Source organism: Astyanax mexicanus, chromosome 8 (assembly GCF_023375975.1).
Source record: "Astyanax mexicanus isolate ESR-SI-001 chromosome 8, AstMex3_surface, whole genome shotgun sequence".
NCBI classification, from domain to species: domain Eukaryota; kingdom Metazoa; phylum Chordata; class Actinopteri; order Characiformes; family Acestrorhamphidae; genus Astyanax; species Astyanax mexicanus.
The window spans coordinates 31,290,087-31,312,675 of record NC_064415.1 but is presented as its reverse complement, the minus strand read 5'-3'; the positions used below and the strand labels follow the sequence as shown (position 1 = coordinate 31,312,675).

The following is a 22,589-nucleotide window of genomic DNA, read 5'->3' as shown; positions in this document are numbered from 1 at the left end:
TAAAGGGGACGTTCTGATTGCAAAATAATGATATGAGATAAAAAAACATGTTGAACAAATAGTCAAATATTCATATTAAACATCTAAATCTGAGTTAACTTCTGAATCTGTCCTAACAGCACTAATTTAATAGCAAATAATATATTAGTGGATCATTAACTAAAATGCTAAAAAACCTAAACACCCTCCAGAGGGTGCTATTGCTAAAGCTAGATCTCTCACAATGCAGACACATTCAGGCAGCTAGTCGTTCAGCATGCACATTCATTCACATGCTGTGAATGGAGAATGGAGCATTGAAGACTCGAAGCTTCAGACCACCAGCCTGTACCTTTACACGGGTCAGGGGGAGCTTCAGGAACGGGCCCAATAATAGGGGGAGGGATGGCCATTTTGGGTAGAAGTTGGGAACCAGGAAAAACAGGAGGTACAGGAGAGAGAAAAGGGGAGAAGATGGAAAAGGGAGGAGAGGTAGGGGGAATCACATTAAGGGGGGCTGCAGGTCTGCGTACGTTCGGTCTAACCACAGTGGGGACAACCTGGTGCCTCCATTCCGACGTCTGAACCCCAAGGAGAGGGTCTAAAACAAATGTGTTCCAGGACAGGAAAAGGAGGAGAAGGAGAGAATGATGTTATGAGATGTTATGATGGTATGAGTACAGAAAGAGAAAGTTAAAAGGAAGATGTGAGTACAGGTTTGATGTTTATAAAGTTCTGATTGATCAAAATGTTATGTGTTGTGATGCATAGATCAATCAATATAATAATGAAGTCACAAAAAAAACATGCTGTTAAAGTCATACTTCAATGTTCCTCAACTATTCTCAGTCTGCCGTGTCTGTTTTGTACTGTTTACTACAGCTGTCATTTTGACATGTTTTCCTGTACTTGAAAAAGAACAGAAAGCTCACTGACCAAAAAAACTCTGTTACAGAAGAAGCCACTTCACAGCTGCTGTGAATATTCTGTAAATATGGATTGGAAATTTTAAATATAAATTATAAAAATATAAAACAGCCAGGTTTGCTGTTCTTACACAGTTTTGTAAACCCATAAGTAGTTTGAACTCAAACAAATTGGATATTTTCAAATATTACTTAACGGTTTTAAATTATGTAAATATTTGTGGGCATATATTCATTCAAACTGAGATCTCTAGGTTTATTCTGTTGCCATTGGCTTCCATTCTATTTGCATACTGGGTGTGACCCCTTAAAAATCTAAATTCAATGTTTTTTTGTCAAGAATATTTATAAAAATGTATAAAAAATATTTGAGTAAAATGAAAGTAAAAAGAAAAGTAAGAAGAAATCCATACTAAGTAATTGTTGGGCAAATTAATTAGTATAACAAAATAAAAAAGTTAACTTGATGTTTTAAGTTATGCTAATTTAAGTTTTCATTGCTCATTACTCAACTTTTTCAAAGCAACTGGTTTCCTCACATTTTAAAAGTAAATTTAACTAAAAGAATCCTGGCTTACAGTGATAAATTATCTGTGCGAAACAGACAAGAACTTACAGAAATCACATTAACATACAATGTAAGAGGCCATTCGTGTAAATTCCACAGGTCAGTGCAGCAGTATTTAGCTTCTATGGTACATTACAAGTGAGAAGAGAGTCTACAGTTTTTTTGTTCTTTCCTATGTACAGGAAAATACTGAAATTACCTTTGAAATTATTATAAAACTGAAAGCTACTGTTCTTAACAGATACGCCAGATAGAGGTTAGGTTGAAAAAAGCAGAAGTGAAACTATTGAGGGGTCAAACTAACACAGTTCCTCAATGATGGCAAACTCAGTTTGCATATTAAACTATGCAACACAGAAACTGATTAGATGTGTTACTGGCTTAGCATTATGCTAATATTTTTTGTGAGTTGCTCTAAAACATAAGCCTGTACCTGTCTCAGAATCAGCAGATGGAGTGACCACAGGAGCAACAGCAGCAGCAGAACAGGCAGCAGCAGGGCCAGAAATGTTGACAGATGATGGCAGGGCAGAAACAGGGGGTGGGAGGTAGGGCAAAATATCAGGAGTGAGTGAGGGAGAGGGCAGAGATGATGCAACAACCACTGGAAGCTGAGGAATGGGAGCGGCCTGAGAAGTGATGGGAGGACCAATAGCTGGTGGAGGGATGGGAGCAGCAGTAGTTGGAGGAGGGATGGGAGGACCAGTAGCTGGTGGAGGGATGGGAGCAACAGTAGCTGGTGGAGGGATGGGAGGACCAGTACTCAGAGGAGGGACGGGAGGACCAGTAGCTGGTGGAGGGATGGGAGCAACAGTAGCTGGTGGAGGGATGGAAGGACCAGTACTCAGAGGAGGGATGGGAGAACCAGTAGTTGGTGGAGGGATGGGAGCAGCTGTAGTTGGAGGAGGGATGGGAGGACCAGTACACAGAGGAGGGTTGGGAGCAATAGTAGCTGGAGGAGGGATGGGAGGACCAGTAGCTGGTGGAGGGATGGGAGCAACAGTAGCTGGAGGAGGGATGGGAGGACCAGTAGCTGGAGGAGGGATGGGAGCAACATTGGTTGGATGAGGGATGGGAGCACAAGTAGCTAGAGGAGGGATGGGAGGACCAGTAGCTGGAGGAGGGATGGGCGCACCAGTGCTCAGAGAAGGGATGGGAGCCCCAGTAGCTAAAGGAGGGATGGGAGCACCAGTAGCTGGAGGAGGGATTGGAGCAACATTGGTTGGATGAGGGATAGATGCAACAGTAGCTTGAGGAGTGATGGGAGCAACCACAGGTGCAGGAGGGATGGGAGCAACCGCATCTGAAGGAGAGGTAGGAGGACCCTTAGCCAAAGGAGGGATGGTAGGACCAGTAGCTGGAGGAGGGATTGGAGCACCAGTACACAGAGGAGGGATGGAAGGAACCAGAGCTGGAGGAGGGATGGTAACAGGGAAATAATGGGCATGTGGCTGGGGTTCAGGAGGTGCAGGATGAAAAGAAGAAAGAAAAGTAGGTACAGAGGCCACCTCAGATGGACATGGCATAGGCAGTAGGTGTTTGGGAGGAGCTACAGTAGAATATTTAGCTTCCATTGGCTGGGCAGATCCATCAGGGGTGGGGAAAGTCAAAGGAAGCGGTGTGGAAGGTGTGTTAGGTGGAGGGGTAGAATACATAGGAGGAGCAGCTTTTTTAAGGGGAGGGTCGAAAGCAGGGGGAGATGAAATGGATGCAGGCCGGCGAAGTATCTGGCTGCTTTGAACTGGCATATGACAGACAGGCTCTTCTAGGTGTGTAGGAACAGGACACAGACTGGGCTTCACTTCAGGAGACTTCCACTCTCTCTGCCAAGAGGCTAACATAGAGGTAGGACATAACGGAGAAACAAGAAGGGTAAGAGATGATTAGTTAGAAGGAAGTGAGACTAAAGAAAAGAGAAGAGAAGATCAAGACTATTTTAGAATGGTAGCAGCATTAATATTGGCAGAATGTGCGAGAGAACAACAAAAAAGTCTGTTCAAAGATCACTAAGGAAGGGTTCAAGCTATATGATTTTTGGCCCAGTTTCTTCCACCACTGACGGTGAAGGTTGCTGTTTTTGAGGACCTCTCTTCAATGTTGCATCAGTTACTTTTAGGGCTGCAACGATTAGTCGATATAATCGACAATGTTGATAAAAAAATATTTGTCAACTCCAAATGTTCATTGTCGGCTAATCTCAGCCTGTGTCTCCAAAAGTGCCCAAACACAACAGCTTACAGATTTTCTCACTAAATATCAGCTTTTTTTCACATTTAAAGGACATTTATGACATTAATTTTCTGGACATTAAAAAGAAATTTAAATCCCATGTTTAGCTGCTTATATTAATTGGAAGCGAAGGCAGAGAAAGCTTGAAACAGGAGCTGTGCCGACAGCAAGCAGAGATGGCATGGCAGAAATAACCGTTGACTAATCGACTAATCGGAAAAATAATCACCAGATTAGTCGACTACTAAAATAATCATTAGATAAAGCCCTAGTTACGTTCTGCTGTTGAATTGTACACAGTGTAACTGCTGCACTATTTAAGGTGGAAGTGAGAGTTGGAATAAAAGATCACTAATTCTGGGTTTGCGCTATATGATTTTCGGCCCAATTTCTTTCACCACTGACAGTTTTTGAAGGTTGCTGTTTTTGAGGACCTTTCTTTAATGCTGCATCGATTACATTCTGCTGTTGAAATGAACACAATGTTACTGCTGCACTATTTAAGGTGGAATTAAGAGTTAGAATAAGAAGTCAACTTTGTTTTAGTGGCTAGCTGGTCACCACATTACCACTAATCAGTTAAAATAAAGCTCTTTTTAATTATTCACTTCTGGACATCCAAAAGTGTTGCATCATTTTTGCATGTGCTTTTGTGACAAAGAATGTTTTGAAAAGAAATCAGGCTTGCTATGAGTCCTTGTGGTGAAAGATCTTGTAATTTGTGTCTCATTGATCAGTAGTGCAATGTACAAACCATTGAAAGATTCAACATTACAAGACAATAAATTGCGTAGTGTAAAAAGGACAATGCAGTGTAAACCTGGCATCACGTGTAAGCTGTTGTAACTAGTTATCATTAATTGTATTTCAATGGGGCCTTTTAAAATTAAAAAACTTTACCTATAACTTTAACTTTTAAATTTACATTTAAACAAAAGTTGTATTACCTTTTGTATAATTTGCTAAAATATTTCCTAAACTAGTATAAAATTATAGACATTGCAATAAAAACGCATCCAGTTCCTCATCTTTGTTTCTGTTCACCTCTGTGCAGTTTGAATTACCTGTCTCAGCAGCAGAGGGCATGCTGGTGGGCCTGGTGAGGGGGGAGCCTGGCTCAGCCAAAGAAGCACGATAGCTTTTTATAGGGCATGGGTCAGGAGGAGGTATAGAACCAGGAGGGGAGGAGCCAAGACTAGAGGTAGCAGGACAGGTGTCAGAAGGAGGAGCACGCAAAGAGGAGAAACTGAGAATTTTCCGGACTCCTTGGGAAGCAGAGGGGGTTGAGACCAAGAAGAGAAAAAACAGAAAAAGAGGTAAATGAAAGGTAAAAAAAATTAAGCAGCAATAAGCAGCAGAGAATATCAGATGGACAGAGGGAAAATAGAGAGAGCAAAAAACAATAACTGTAGAAAATATAGAAAGCAAAACCTCTCTCTGTTGTTTGGGTGAAGGTGATTATAATGTTATAGCTGAGCAGTGTAATGCAGAGTTGGTTTTCAGTTGTATAATATCATTTAAAAAATGTAAATGAGATTATTGTAATGTGCTACGTTACTATGTTTAACCTTAACATGCCTACAGGTGTAGATGTTACAAAACCTTTTTTTCTGCAGTAAAATAACTCAATTACGTTCTGAATTTAAAATCTCCTACAGAGAAGAAGCTGCCTGTTTTCTCTCTACTTCACTTCACTACAACCCAAATTCTACATGTTTAAAAACAGATTTAAAATCTAGACAAACATAACGAAACTAAAGGTTTATAGGACATGAACTCTTTGATTTGTGTTCAGGAAAATACTGATTTTAAAATGAAGTTCAGGAAAGAGGCAATTTTATGATATTATTTCTTATATTTTGACATTTGACAAGATTTGCTTAAATATTTTTTATATGTTCTACTACAATTAGAATTATGCTTTTCAGTAATGTTTCCTTATAAAACTTGAAAGCTTTTTTGTAATAATTGAATAGAATTCAATTATTTTGTGGTGTAATGTCACACAGACACAGACAATTGACAAGATTTTGCCCTGTTAAGGGGTTAACTGAGAGGAAATACACTTAATAAAATGTAGCTGTTGAAGCTTGCCATCAGCTCAGTGTGAATGGGTACACGCAAGTGGGTGTGAGAAAGAGAGACAGAGAGAGAGCCTGAGAATCTCAACAATTTGGAGAAAAATGAAGCGAAGGAGAATAGTGTATGGCTCGATATGTATCTTGCTGGATTAGCATTCGTGCTAACAGGACAAGTCAGTGTTGATAAACAGCGTGAGTGACTAACACAGACAAACTCACACAGACAAACTTGGGAGAGCATGAGGAAAATTTGAGATTAAACAGTATGCGTACTTTAGAACATGGAATCGGACAAGAGTACTAGCAGGTCAAAATGCTTGTCTGTTACACAAAATGATTCATTGATTTTTGACATTTGTGAATCGATTCTGAATAGAGATGCATTTAAGAATAAAAAAAAATCCTAAAACTCTAAGACTTGTTGAACAGAGCCTTAATTTATAACAGCTATGAAGACAGGCTGTCACATCGCCAAGCCTCACAATAACTGATTATACTAAACACTAATCATTACCTGTTTGACCATTATCAGGTAGAAAAGAAGGCTGAGAGGTGAAGGAGGAGAGAGAGAAAGGAGGAGGTCTGGGGAAAGTAGAAGGGGGGGTTTGCGGGTATAATGGTGTAGCCTCCTCAGCAGAGCTGACCTCCATACTAGAGTCAGCCTGGCCCCAAGAAGGCCTTTGCTGGAGAGAGAGATGCACTGAAGGGAGAAAAGAAGGAGCAGAGCACAGAAAGCACAGAACAGAAAGGGTTAACAGCATTAGATGAAGAGTTATTAGTGTATCTAATGAGAAATTATAAACTATTCTTTACGTTTTACTACTCTGTGACTCTGCACATTTAAAGAGGCACAAAATGAATGGAAAAAGACAAGCACTGAGCATATAGATAGTGCTATAACCAAATTAGTCCCATACCACAGGGTGCTGTATGGGTTACTATGGGCTTCACACAAACGCCTCTAAAGACATGATATATAAAGTTTGGCTATTAGTATTTAAATCTAAACAAAACCGGCAGGGAAGGGGATTCTCAATATACTAAACAAAACACAGCTTCCCACGGTGCATTTAGACATGGTTTGTTTATGAACATGATGAACATGAACCAGGAAGTATCTCAGAACAGAGTAAACTGGAACAAGCATGGCCTGTGTCACAGAGCTGTGTGTGCACAGCAATATATAGCTGAGGCCTCGGGTTAGTCAAAACAGCAATCCTCCAACCTGCGCTCAGCCTTTAACTGAAGGAGGAGCCCATTATAACATGCATGACTGATTATAACAGGAATGTTTTCTAGGACGTTTTCCAGAAAAAAAAAAAAGAATTGTAGATGTGACATTCCTTTTTTTCTGACAAGTTAACACATTCCCTGGGATTTTAAGTCGAAAACAATTTCAGCTAGACACTTAACTCTGTGAGTCTTCGTCCTGAGAAATATAATAAACACACTTGAAACAGTCTAATTTTCAAGTAAGCAACATATTCCGTGCCCTATGTAATCTGTACATTTTTTTCTGTTTAAATTTTTCATGTTTTTGAACAGCAAATGGCACTGTTGTATGCATTGAATCTGCTGCAATTACATTTACCAATAGCAAAAAGCATAAATGAAAGTTCTGAATTAAATAAATTCAAGGCACATATTTTATATTTATAAATAAAGGCTTATTTGTAACTTGTCTAATTGCAGGAAGCTTTACAAAGATTCTTTTAGTATTGCCCTTAAAGGCTTCAACTAATTTCTCCACAAGGGTGCGGTTGAAGCATTAATACATGTACAGAACTACAAAAGAAAATTAGTACATGCCTGTTGTACATTTCGAGCCCTGCAAAGGCACACTTTTCCTGTCGTTACGATAGCAAAGACAGAAAACAAGCTACACAGTGAAAAACGCTAAAATAGGGCCATCCAAGCCATCCCCTCTTCTCAGCTGCCGAGTGGAAGAAGGCTCAGAAGCTTGAAGACCAGAACCAGCCGGTTCCGAGACAGCTTCTTCCCCCAGGCGACCAGGCTGTGGAACACCCATACAAACTCTGCATCCTGCACTTTACTTTACACTGCATCTATCAGACTTTCCCATATTATACAGCATTCCTTACCTGCACTTACTCATAGTTATTCTGTCACCTACTGGGCTATTTCCTCACTTTCACACACACACACACTGCATATGTACATCTGTGCAATATTTGTCTATAGTGCAAGTTATTATGTTTATTGTTATTAGGTGTATTGTGTATAGTGTTTATACTGTAAAGCTATCTGTATGTCTTATTATATTATATGTAATATTATATTATATTTTATTGTAAATATTGTTCTCTGCACATTGGTGGGAATCTGCACCTAAGTTTTTCACTCACATGTACACCTGTACTCTGTGACGTGACAATAAAAATCTTGAATCTTGAATCTACACCTTCAAAAATACTCTTCAGAGCACTGAGAATTTGGTTTAGACAACAGGGTTTAGTATTTTAGCAATTGCTAAACTGTAAGTTTTTGTAAAATCGACAAATGGAGATACTTGTTTTTCATTGGACAGTGAAAATATGCACAAGCACTAGAGAAGCATTTTGTTAAACAAAAGCAAAGCAAACAGTGATGTGCACAATTTAAGCCCTAGTCAATTAAATGGGCAGTGAGCAGCACTACTTTGTAGACTCACTGTCCTGTACACCACTCTGATAGTCTCAATTTAACTCTATTAAACACCCACTGAACATGTTTTACATTTGTACAATGTTTTACATATATACAACAGTGTATATAGTTTATGTTAAGACCTTCCCAGAATTCTCTGTACACTTTGTTCTTGGTGAATACACAGTTCTGACTCTACTCTCATTCACAGCTCTGGGTGCATGCGTGTGTGTACCTGAGCCTTCTGCAGGCTGGAAGATTTTGGGCAGGGCAGGAGGATGGGCGCGGGCGAATGCTGGCAAGGTGAAGGCGTATGGGGAGGGGCGTGTTGGCTGGGCAGAGGCAGCAGGGTGAGGCATTTGGATGTGAGGAGGTGGGAGAGGTGGAAGGAAAGGATTGAGAGAGGGCGGAGGACGAAGGTTAGGAGCGGTGACCGATGAACCCGTCCATTCAGTTTCAGAATGAACTGACAGATGAAGAGGAAGTGAGGAGAGAAACACACAAATGAGGAATAGGAAGAAGTGCAGATTTCTTTGCGATGAAAAAAAAGGAAATGAAAAAGGAACAAATGGTTTAAAAATGCTAGATGTGACAGATCTTAGATAACCACATAAACACAAGACTAAAATGTTTTTGCTAAGTACTTCTGTGGTTAAATCACAGATGGGTGTATATCAGTTCACGTGTTCTGACAGGCTAAATGAGCAACAAGAAGTATATATGAGTGTTGAGCAACACAGTGAAAGCAATCGTTACTAGTGTTTTTTTCTGTTTTACGGGGCTTTTTTTATGTATATAAACCATGTAACTAATTAAATGCTTTTGATTTTATGCTAAACTTTAACTGTTATAACAGAATCTCACTATATGTGAATACACTCAAATACCTTTTTTTTTCTTATAATTTTATTTAATTTTTTTCCCATTTTCTCCACAATTTACACGGCCAATTACCCAACCCACTCATTAGGACTCCCCCTATCACTAGTAATGCCCGAACACACCAGGAGGGCGAAGACCAGCACAAGCCTCCTCCGATACATGTGAATGCTGATGCAGCATTGCTGAGCAGCCAGTGCGCTTGAAGCAAAGCGCAGCGGCTCGGCTCCGGTACATCAGCTCACCCTAGGAGTGATGTGGGGAGAGAGCGCCATCTACCCACCCAGAGGGAGCAGGGCCAAATGTGCTCCCTCTGAGCACCGAAAGCTTGATGGCAAAGCTGCATGAGCGGGGGTTTGAACCTGCAACCTGCTGAACCACTCGGCACCCCTCAAATACGTTTTAACTGTAATATCTAGGCAATTTACAGTGGACTAACTGTACTGTTTGCCCTGCAACTAGCTATATATTTTTTGAGTGTCTGATACCTAAACACCCTCCTTGTTTCTACACTGTCTATTTTATTAGCTGTTTATAATAATGTTTAGGACCACACAAGACCACAAGGTGGATCATTCTCCGAACTGCATTGACACTGACATAGTGGTGCTGTGTTTTTCTGGTACGAGTGAGTAGATAAGACACAGCAGTGCTTAAACTGTTTTTTTTTTTAAGTTGTTTTTAAACACTGTGTTCACTCACTGTCTACTCATGGAGGACGTAAAATGACATAAGTATAGATAAATAAAATGCACATAAATAATACACATAAATAATTGTATAGATAAATAAAAAAATTAATACATTTTGTCATGAAAAAGTACACACTTAAAATTATTGCTTTATTGAATTATTGATTTATAGATGTATTTCTACCGTTATTTATTTATTTATGCATGTATTTATTAATTTATCTATTAAAACATTTATTTATTTATTTTATTTGAAATTTTTTTAATTCCACATTTTTTATGTATTTATTTATGTATTTTTGCATTTGTATGTTAATGAGGTAGGCGGTCCTATTCTCGCTCCAAAGCAGAATTGGTCAACTGGTGAATCAGAATGAAGCAACCTTTTTCTAACTATGCTACCGTTAAGTGCCAACTCCCACTCCTGCGCCCCCCTCGGAACCCCCAACGAATGTACAAACAAGGAAGTGGTGTTAATGGTATGGCAGATCAGTGCACAGTGAACATATATTATTAATACATTGCACAAAAAGAAGACAAAATATTCATTTGAGATTGCTTTTAAATGATATTCATGAGAAATACAACACCTAAAAGACCTTCATTGATCTGCCCTTACATGTATCAGACTGTTAAATTTTGATTGAAAAATGTTATTACACATGAATATCACGCTTTCAAATGAATCTAAGACAGTAAAATAAGGATAAAGAAATGATGAATTAAAATGAAGTAAGAATGTGGGATACATGAGCTCAGTAGAGAAAGAGAAGAGAAGCTACCTGTGGTAAATGGGTTTGTGCCTGAAGCAGGCCTCCATGCCTGATCATGAACTCTTCTAACAGAAGGATGAGAGGCTGATCATGCAGAGAAAGACATGAGAGAGTGAGAGAGGATGTGACTCATGCATGAACTGTGAAGCTCAGAGTGGGTCAATTACCACTCTTTCTAAGGGTCTATACATTCATAGGTGAAAAAAATAAGAGACCACTTCAGTTTCTGAATCAGTTTCTCTGATTTTGCTATTTATAGGTTTATGTTTGAGTAAAATGAACATTGTTTTTTTATTCTATAAACTACAGACAACATTTCTTCCAAATTACCGATAAAAATATTGTAATTTAGAGCATTTATTTGCAGAAAATGAGAAATGGTTGAAATAACAAAAAAGCTGCAGAGCTTTCAGACCTCAAATAATGCAAAGAAAACAAGTTCATATTCATAAAGTTTTAAGAGTAATAACCCTGGTTTTTAATCATAGTTTTTGTGCATCTTGGCATGTTCTCCTCCACTAGTCTTACACACTACTTTTGGATAACTTCATGCCACTCCTGGTGCAAAAATTCAAGCAGATCAGCTTGGTTTAATGATTTGTGATCATCCATCTTTATCTTGAGGTTTTCAATTTGATAAAATCAAAGAAACTCATCATTTTTAAGTGGTCTCTTATTTTTTTCCAAAGATGTAGTTACTCAGACTGTGAAATCGGTAAACTTATACTACAGGTGTACTGGAGGTATTGTTTGCTGTTAATATGACATGCATCTGTGCACTTTGTTTAAATCTGAAAAATACAAAACTTGGAATGCTTTAAAAGGAGTTAAAATGGTCTCACATTAGTGCCTAAAATGATTTGTGTGTGGAGGGGGTAATTGTGAGACAGAGTAGGAAAATGGTACCTGTTGCTGCAGTGCTGATGTTTGCTCCTGTGCTTGTCCTCTTGTCTTCCTCGTCACTGTCATTAAAGTCCTCCAGGTTTCCGATATCTGAAGGCTTGAGGCTCATTAGACTGGCTAAGCTCTGCATGTCCTCATCACTACAGGAAACAGAAATAATAAACAGGATACACGCCTAATATGAAATGACAGATACAGGAAAGGAACTAATACAATCATAATTTGCTAAGTATCAGTTTAATGGTCTCACCACAGCGCCTTCGAGTCCATGTTTAATCAGAAAACATGGCGAAAACAGCTTAACTCTGTGTGAGTAACTTTTTTATTCACAATTACTGCTGTGCTTATTTAACAAGTAGTAGTGCTTCAAAATTCTTCTTATCAAGTCATGAAGGGCTCTATTTTAGTAATCTTTAAGCAAGCTGTCAAACGCAAACTGAGCAATTTGATATAGGGTGTGTCTTTGCTATAACCATCCCACAAAAAATAAACCTTGTGCAGCTCAAAATGTGCTAAAGGCATGTATTAAATCATGGGTGTGTTTTGGGCATAACATGAAATAAACCAATCAGCATTCCCTGGTGCTCTCTAGCTTTTGGCGTATTGTTATCTTAACGGCGCAGAACTTCTGCTCTTCTCAACAGAGGAAACTGACCTACAGCTCTGGAAGAAAATAAGAGACCACATAAAAACGACGAGTTTCTTTGATTTTACCAAATTGAAAACCTCTGAAATATAATCAGGGGGAAGATGGATGATTACAAGCCATCAAACCAAACTGAACTGCTTGACTTTTAGCACCAGGAGTGGCATTAAGTTACTCAACAGCAGTGTGTAAGACTGGTAGAGGAGAACATGCCAAGATGCATGAAAACTGTGATTAAAAACCAGGGTTTTTCACAAAAAAAATATTTCTGAACTCTTCAAACTTCATGAATATGAACTTTTTTTCTTTCCATTATTTGAGGTCTGAAAGCTCTGCATCTTTTTTGTTATTTCAGCCATTTCTGATTTACTGCAAATAAATGCTCTAAAGGACAATATTTTCATTTGGAATTTGGGAGAAATGTTGTCTGTAGTTTATAGAATAAAACAACCATGTTCATTTTACTCAAACATATACCTACAAATAGCAAAATCTGATAATTTTTTTCAGAACTGTATTCCTTATACTGTGAAACGTGCACAAACAGGTTGTTTACAGGAACAGCAATGTTATTTTATTTAGTGTTCAGTTTTTGCTGATGTAAATTTGTGTGTGTAACGTGCGGGGGTGTATTTAACTGTTTTAATCAGTCAGTGGCGCCACTGTGTTTTCCGTTGTCAAGACAGCAATATTCCAAATATTTACCTGAACACACCTCGCTTACAGAGGACAACACACCAATCGACAGATACATTCATAAGGTCTGTCACCATTTTAACAGCACAAGTGCACGGTATGAACATAGACAGTTGGTTGGGGTGTAAGATAGCAATGAGCATCGTGACACGTCTAGCGCAAGGTGTAAGATAGGGCTCCAATCAGATTCCTCAGTGTGCCATAACAGGCCACACAGCAATTTAAATGTAGTATATACGATTAAAGCCATACTGAGGCCACAGAAAGATCACATGGTCTAAGTAAGATGTACACAGGAAGTTAGCTAGTTTTTTCATAAACAAACAAATGATAAGGCTAAGTTACCTCAGCTAACAGTACTATCCTAGCCCTGTACAGTTTTCAGCTAAAAAACAGACAGTTATTGAAGCGGAAGTAAACTAAACAAACTGATACCAAGCATTAAAAGATATGATATGCAGTGTTACACTACAGGGGTAGTTTAAAAAAAACCCTAGAGCAAACATTGCTATATCTCCAGCACTGAATACTCCTTTCTCTGATTAAAGGACAGTCAGTATCACTAGCACTGGTTCACACCCTTCTCTTTAAATTGCCTCCAGATGGCGATGACATGGTGATTACTCACGTGGCCTTGCCCTCTTTGAGGAAAATACATGTCAGGGTGAGCTTCAGCGTGGCATCCACCACTTTCACTGACAGAGGCTTCAGTTGCAGTGCCAGGTCGAACTGGGCCGAACTGGCATTAGCATACTTCTTCATGTTTACATCCACTGAGGCTAGAACTTTCCGATGACCCTTCGTCTCCTGCAAAAGATATTAAAAACACTTTAGGATACAGTGTACTCAGTAGATACTAAACTGCAATTAAACAGAAATCATGGATGAACTAATACTGTTTAAATACAGAGAATAATGTACAATAAAATACATGTATTTGCACATATTGTTTTTCTACTCTAATTGCTCAACATTGTCTATGACTCTTGAATACACCTTTCTCATGATTAAAAAAATGCTTTTAAAAGCTCCTGAAAAGATAATTACTATGTAATCTACACCCAGCATTTCTTAAACTACACATTCATCTTTTTTGAACCCCTTGACTTTCCTGTTTGGTTCTGTGGTTGACCAAAATTCACTGTACAGTGTATTACGCATTACAGGCAAGCAGGTTACCACAAAGCTCAGGGTGATCAGACAAATCTTCAATGCATAAAGGAGGAGGTAGAGCGGATATGCCACAACATATGCTGGAATGTGCTATGTCACATACTCGTATCATATATAGATAATATCTCAACACTAAACTGCACTTCCTTCAATGTTAGCTTAGAACACAATGGTTATAACTGCTGCACAAATAGTAAAAACATTAAAAACTCATTTTAGTGTTTAATAAATAAACACATTGCAAGACATTTTTGTATACAAAAATATAGGGACTATAGTAATAGTACTCAAATTCTACACAAATTTGATTGATCAGCGTTCAGTGGAGAAGTGAGTGGAGCATTAACATGATTTTGATGTTCTTTTAAAGTAATAATGCTACATAATGCAGCTTGATACCTTTTCTTAACGCAAAAAAATTGTTTGTTTTAAGAAAAAGACTAAAGCAAATAATTATTGGGAAAGGCACCCCAGATTTTAATTTATATATATAATTTAATTTATATATAAAGCATATAAAGCAATATTAGCAAAAGTACACACATGCATAATCAGACTTACATTTTCAATGATGAATGTCCAATCTTTGTCCTCAAATTCCTCAGCATTTGGGTCCTAAATAACAGTAATATGACAGTTTAACCAACATATATGGTCAGTAATCATACCAATATATATATATATATATATATATATATATATATATATTATCATTTCAGGGTTCATACACTTTTTAAACAATACATTTCCATGACTTTTTCATGACTTTTCCATGCTTTCAAAGAAAATTTTCATGATCACACAATCTTTAAAACACCCATGCAGACATGGACAAACAATATTATAAACTATAATGAAAATTGATAACACGCCTAAAATTAATTTGCTAATAAAAGGATTCATTTTGCAGATTTAAATAACTTAACTATCTGATATGATGTATTTGTTAGCTCAAAATAGCTTCTCTGTAACTCTCTGTGTCTCTAATAACTGGAAACACTTGTAGAGAAAATTTCCATAACTTTTCCAAAACTTTATGGGTATTTTTATTTTTCCAAAACTTATCCAGGCCTGGAAATTGCTTTTTTTCAATTCATGATTCCATGATTTTTTCAATTCCTTTTCCAGGTTTTTCATGACTGTAAAAACCCTGTCATATTATCATATTAATATTGATTCATATTTAGTGACTATGAACTTACAAATAAAGTTGTTTTGAATGGTTTCAATAGAGATGAAACATTTTAGTGCCATTAAGAACAATGAGTGAATAGAAGATGTGTGAATCACATTTAAAGAACCATTAAGGATTTGAGATAAAGCTTCACTAGACCATTAAAAGGCTCTTCCATCTTGCAGAGATCTAATATAAACATGATTTTTCATGGAACCAAAAGTGCTTCCGCTATGTAAAGTGTACTGCAGTATAGTGATTAGAGGTGAATCAAAGCCTCGTCACATGATACATCACGATGGAACAATTTAATGATGTGAATCGTGGGAACGTAAGATTCCATGTTCTGTTTAAGAAATGTTATTCAGTTGCATTATTTAAACACCAGAGGTAACAATCCCGCTAGAGCAGGCCAAGGAACCAGTGGGCATAAGCAAAGGGCGGAGAATATGTCAGTGATCCTAGACTGAAGCCAATCGCATAAGTGCTCAGAGTGCCTCACAGTGGTTGCTGCACAAGTTTTGACTCTCTTGGGCTGGGAGAAATGACAGATCTTCCACCCATCCCTCACAAGCCAAAAGGAACGACACATTTGCAATAAAATAGTGGAGTGAAAAGTAATATGTTTAAATTTCAAACTTACAACAGCCAAATTAAAGTAAAAAGTCACCAAAAATAGTTTAGTGGAGATACACACTGTTTGTAATGGCAAAAAAAAAAAGTCTTTACTGTGCTAGTCATCTTGGGTTGATTAGCAACCTTAGTAACCTTAACGGAGCTCAGTGATTACTTGTTCAGCAGAAAAATAGCCAGTTCACCTGTTTCTGTGGCTGCAGCACACTGTTTGCATGCTATTGTCTATACCTGGTAACCCTGTTTGTGGAAATTGGACTGGGAAAATCATGGTGGGCAGATTCGAAGGATAAAACCCACATGGATTTCTGTTACGTACTGCACAGTTCAAATAAGAAAATACTGGCTGAGGTTCTGCTGACAAGACCTGACACTGCTTAAATTTAGTATGTTTACTTAAAATCTGATGACACATCCATAAGTTAATAAATAAAACATAAGTCTTCATGTTTAAGAAATAAAAAAACAAAAGTCTCCTTATTTTGTGTCATTCGAAATTTGATCCAAATATTTGTATCAAAAATTTGAAATTGTGAATCTAGAATCGTGAATCGAATCATGAACAGAGTGCATCGATACATCCCTAACAGTGATACAGTGTGATGTAGTCCTACTCCACCTTGAAGAGTGTGACAGTAATCTCCACATTCTCAGGCACCTGCCACACCACCGTCCCTCGGTAGGGGTTCTTGATGCCTGGTTGCCAGCCATGAAGCTGAAAATACAAGTTACAGATAAGCAGACAGATCACACCAAGAGTTTTACATGCCTATGGTATGTTTAACACCTTCTGTATTTTTAAAAAATGACCTGAAAAATGATTTAAATGTCTCACATTTAAATAATGTAAATAAGAGTAGGTTACTGCTTATTTTATGTTATTCCACAAAACCATGTATAGAATAGTGTTACAGCTAATTTGCCTCAGATCTCTAAATAAGTATGCAAAAAAAAACTTTCCCTAAGGCTATTTGTTTCCCACAGCGTATCAGACCCAAAATATCTGTCCTCAGTCTAAACTGGCACAGTGTTTTTTTCTAGTATCGAGCAATGGCTTAGAAGCACTACTGCACCAGAGCTGTGAAACGTCTGCACTAAATGTAGCACATGAAACATCAAACATTGCTCTGCTCATGAACGAGATGTAGATTATATCATACAGTACTTCAGCTCACAGCTGTAGAGGTTAAAACTGAAACAGTGAGGAAATAGAATCCACATCCTCTTCTTACCTTCGTGCAGATGCGTCTGTTTCTTCTCGTCCAAACCACTCTCAGTTTATCTGGTTGCCTGCAAACACAGAAAGAGAGAAGAAGTTTGCTTCAGCCCTCACACGTTTGAGGTCAAAATTTATGTTACTGTAAAAACTTAAAAGATTGTAAAAGATTATCTGATTTCAAGAGGAGAATTTTTGGACTTTCTTCTATTCTTTCTGGCATTCCTTGGATTCTAGTTCAAAGGCTTCCTATTTCATCTCAAGTATTTTACAGTGTTTAATTTAATCCATTCTTCCCTCGATCATGAACTTAAATTATTGGAGTAAACCAATTGCCTTAAGATGTTTCATTAATATTTACTTCATTTCACTGATTTATATTTTTTTGTCATATCAGTTGCTGTGCATAATAATTCTACTTTGAATGTAATGGCCAGTTGAATAAAATAGAATTGTATTTAGTTCTCACTTTGACTTCATTTAAGTAAAATACAGATTTGAAATACTCATAGAAAATTAGATGAAGAAAGAAATATGCTATAGAGAGAAGAGCATAGCTTACAGGCAACACAGTGTTAGCAGCTCAGAAAATGATGCTTGCTCTTACAGCCTACAACATAGAGGCCAGCAATCTGGTTATAATATATGATCTACAGGTTTACCTGTCAAGTTCACCCAAGGTAGCCCGGGGTAATCACTAAACACTGATGGGACCTACCCAGTAAGCAAAGAAGATTGTGCCAGAAGACAATCGAAAAGAAGCTGCCAATGACAACAGACTAAACTCAATCATTTAAGTTACGTTGCTTCAGCTGAAATGTCTCTGTTTGAATGTACGACGGTGTTTAGGGCCATACGAAAAAAACAAAAACAGTTCACTTCGAGAATAAAGACGAAATATTTATGAGAATAAATTTGTAATATTACAAAAACAAAGAGGTAGTATTACGAGAATAAAGTCGAAATATTACGAGAATAAAGAAGTAATATTACGAGATTAAAATTGTAATATTACGAGAATAATGATGTAATATTAAGAGAATAAAGTCGTACTATTACGAGAATAAAGATGTAATATTCCGAGAAAAAAGACGTAATATTGTGAAAATAATTTCGTAATTTAGGAGAATAAAAAGGTAATATTGCGAGAATAAAGTCATAATATTATGAGAATAAAGTTGTAATATTTCGAGAATAAAGACGTAATATTATGACAACAAATTCGTAATATTACGAGAATAATGGCGTAATATTACGAGAATAAAGTCATAATTTTACAAGAATAAAGACGTTATATTACGAGATTAAAGTCGTAATATTATGAGAATAAAGCCGTAATATTACAAGAATAAAGTCGCAGTATTTTAAGGGAAATTTAGTTTTAACTGCGTGGGTTGCCGTTTAAGAGCGGAGCACTGAAAGGGGCATTTTCTGCTCATTTTCTGTTACAGGGCTAATCGCCATTTATCTAGTATTTATTATCTACATTTATAACCTGCAGATTATTAATGTAGTGTTACAGTTAGATAATACAGATTTTCCCATGGTGGCGTAGCCGAGCCTTCAGCACCCCTGTCGCGAGAAGCCTCCCGTGTGGGGAGAGCGTGCAATTGTTTGAGTTTAAACTAATTGTTGGTTTACAGTGTTGTGCCAGTAGATACATAACAAGCCCAAGGATGATGAAACCCTCCCATTTTTAACAGTTTCAACTTCATCCTTTCACAAGACTTTGCTAAATCTTCCTAAATGTCTTTTGCCATGTACAAGTTTTTTAAATGTTCCTTCAGGCAATCAAAAACTCAAAAAAGTGATTTTTTTTTTTAAGGTGTACTCATAATATCCAGCTAAGTGACCTTACCAGCAAGTACAAGTTAATAAAATGATTTCAGAGAACTCAGAGAGAAGCTGAATAAATGTAGTCATCATTTAGCTTTGGATCAGTTAAGTTGAAGAAACTTAAAATATAAATTGTACAACTTAACTAAGACAAAGCAAAATGTCTTTACTAAAATAACATGACTAATTTAAGACTAATAAACTAAACAAGAAGCTGTGTTTTCACAAACTTTGTTCTCTTTAAAACGTTTCTACCAAACCTCAATTTGCTATCTTCTTATAACCTTCTCCTGCTTTGTGGCCATCAGTTACCTTAATTCAAGTGCTTGGCACCTTATTAGAGATACCCATGGCTGCTGAATATTGAGAATATTGAGGTTTGAGGAGTTTATGGTTAACCTTAACCCTCTGTTTTGTTTGGGCAAGCCTAGGGATAGGGTGTCCCAATTCATGTAAGGCTGGAGGGGTAGGGGGAAGTATTAGGGGTATATGACCCTTCAAACTGAGATTTTTCCAACTCAAGACAGAGGGTTGAGAATCACTGGCAAGATGGCGACACAAGATGCCCTAAAGTTAACTAGTTAACCAGCAGTTAGGTTGCTGAACGTTAGTGCTCTACTGATATATATCTGTATTTGGTGCTTGAAGGGTTGTCACAATTCTTAGGGGGAGGATCTGACACACGAAAACAAGGGAAAAGGGAAAAAAACTGCAATGCCCACACTTGCATGATTTCATTTCTCAAGTGAAAAACTCCAGTTGCCAGCAGCACAAATATTTAAACAGTTGGATATGATGCAGAGGGCTGCCCATGTATAAACATGCAAACTGCAAATGTGTCTCTAGCTTAACAAACTAATTAAGTTCTAACAACCTTGACAAAAGCTCAAATCCAGTAAATGTGCTCAATTTTTTTTGGTGAAGACTCTAAAGGTTTTTTTTGGTAATTAAACATATCTAGACTTTGTAATTGGAATAGAAATATATTGCTAAATCCCTTAAATAAATAAAACATAAAGAAGAAATAAATACTGCTATAATGTGGATAATATGCTTCCAAGACCACTCATTTCACCTCCTGACTGAGTGATATAGTAATCAGATTTTCATGTGTTTTAAATGTCTTGGGTGTGTTTACACTTGTATTTTATCCTTATACTCCTGGATTTAAAAAATCCTGATACTCAAAACACATTAAAAGACCAGGTCTAAACAAAGTTTTCAGAATTCAATTTGTATAGCAGTAAGTTTCATAGCTAGTTTTCAGTAAAGCTATACTTCCTTACTGAAAGTGTTGGTGGCACTGAAGGAGAAGTTAGTTCCTGGTCTGGTGACACATGAGGAGGGATATCATCATGGCTGCACATTTCAGTTATTAGGTTACTTATCTGACCCACTTCCACCGCAGCTGTAGTCTAGGAAACCCCCATACACTTCTTACAGCTTCTGAAGCAACAGCGTCATATATATGACTCCTCTTAGAACACAAGAGTTAGGAAATTAACTGATCCTAGAACTTATCTTAATATATTTAAATGTACATAAAAGAAGGTATCAACTGAAACGCTTTTATGTGTAAGGGGAGATAAAGCCAACATGGGGCACTGGAATAAAGAATATATCATACATTGGAAGGAAACTTTTTTTTTTACATTATTATAAACATCTTTTGCTTTGTTGTGAGGACTTTGCTGAGTACAAAATGGTGTTTTCACACCTGTAATTGTTTTTTTATGGTCCGGATCAGAGCGTTTTCTCCCTCTGTTTGTTTTGGTTTCACATAAGCACAAACAAATACAGAAAGAAGATTCTGTGTTCTAGCACGTATATCTGTGCAGTGTGAAATGAAAACGAACTGTGTTTTCATTGGGACGTTCATCACAGAGTCATGCGGCAGGGCCCAGTGAACGCTGCACATACCGCGCTCAGTGTAAACATCATGAAGCAGCAGCATATAGCAGTATATTATCTGGCTAATATATAAGATTAAACTGTGCCTTATCAGAAGTTTTGCTCAATTAAAAAAAAAAGAATATCTGATAGTGGGGTCAGATCGAGACCAGATCACGTTTACCACAAGTGAACCGCTCAGGAGGGTGGGGCAGATTACAGAAGTTGGGGTCAAACTTGGTAGCAAAATAAATTGCAGTAAAAAAAAAAAATCCCAAACAAATTCCAAACAAATCCCTGACATTAACGTTTTGATGTTGACAGCCTTAATAAAAAGGTTTGAAACATTTTATACAAATACTAAAAAAGAGAGTTTCCTGCTTTTGCTGGAGAAACTGTCTCTAATGTGCAGGGAAGGTATGCTACTACATTTTATTGTGAGGATTTCACTGCATTCAGCCACAAGAGTTAATGAGATCAGGATATTGGATGATCACCAAACTCGCCTCCTTCCCAACTCATTCCCAAATCAAAGTATGTGAACCAGTGAGCACAGTTTCACTGCTCCACGGCTTACTATTGGGGAACTATATACCTATCTAGATATATAGCATTAGGCATGGTGCAATGATGCCTATAAGTTCATGTTTATCTGCTTCAGACAATTTTATTCTATAAGCAATATTTCTCTACCAATCTTATTCTGCCATGCCCACTTTCACAAGCTTGGTTCTTCCACATTTGTCTTATTTGAATATCCGGTCAGTTCATATTAAATGGTTTATGGCCGTAACATTTTAAAATGTTTTAAGTAAATGCAGCATTCAGTAGATACTGTTGTGGACACTATAGCTAGCTATGCTAACCCAGCACTCCAACAGGCTATTTAAGCTTATTTGGCGCTATTTACAGCATAGCTAATCACAAGTGCTGTGTGGAGCTATCCACTGTCTTCCAGAGAAGAGAAGCTGCATTTCTGGGTAAAGGAGCTAAATTGAAAGTATCCACCCAAACGTCCATACGTCTTGGAAACTTGGTTCTGAAGTCTGATCAAGCAGATGTACTGGGTGCTGTGAGCCTGTCGGAGAAGACATTAGCTGACCAGCTAATCTACGAGGACCAGGAGCACGGGTGTGTGCACTGGGGTAAACTTTACACCAAGCTCGCTTTACCAGAGCTTCAGAACTGAGCAATTTCTCTGGGTAAGCTTCTGGTTCTGGTGTTGGTTCCTCCTCTATAAAAAAGTTAGAGCAGACAAATATAAGTTCAAAGGAACCCCTCAAGACTCGCATCCTTTTCTGCTGTGTTTAAAGCACTGTTGTTCAAGCAAAAGTCTCCTCTTTAAATCACTGTGTTGTTCTATAAATAAATGGGTATATTATATTACTTTTATTATTGTTTATTATAGTTTATTAATGTTAACATTTATCATCACTCTAGTTGTATTCAAAATAAATAATTAAATTAGACATATTATTCAATTATCCAAATATTTTACTCATTTTAAATGCATTTTAAATACATTACAATGATTCTGCTGACTTTCTTCATGTGGTTGAAACCAGCTTAGGACCTCAAGCATTTTAATAGACAATTAGGGGAATTAGTTCATTAATAAGGGAATTAATATATCTGAAAAAACAAAAAGG

The 22,589-nt window shown here is 37.5% G+C and overlaps 1 protein-coding gene across 4 annotated transcripts in view; it reads right to left on the bottom strand.

Annotated features, from left to right (window-relative positions):
• ehbp1l1a (EH domain binding protein 1-like 1a) overlaps positions 1-22,589 on the bottom strand; it is a 65,574-nt gene that overhangs the window by 32,287 nt on the left and 10,698 nt on the right. For 2 of the 4 annotated variants that reach the window (XM_049481875.1, XM_049481876.1), the window contains exons 2-8: positions 17,231-17,288; positions 16,618-16,713; positions 14,753-14,806; positions 13,647-13,825; positions 11,680-11,816; positions 10,783-10,857; positions 8,665-8,895 (exon numbers count right to left, since the gene is read on the bottom strand). In XM_049481875.1, coding sequence (XP_049337832.1) covers positions 8,665-8,895; positions 10,783-10,857; positions 11,680-11,816; positions 13,647-13,825; positions 14,753-14,806; positions 16,618-16,713; positions 17,231-17,288 — 830 coding nt within the window. The remainder of the gene's footprint in view (positions 1-8,664; positions 8,896-10,782; positions 10,858-11,679; positions 11,817-13,646; positions 13,826-14,752; positions 14,807-16,617; positions 16,714-17,230; positions 17,289-22,589) is intronic. The other 2 variants (XM_007255695.4, XM_007255696.4) reach the window with 2 other exon arrangements.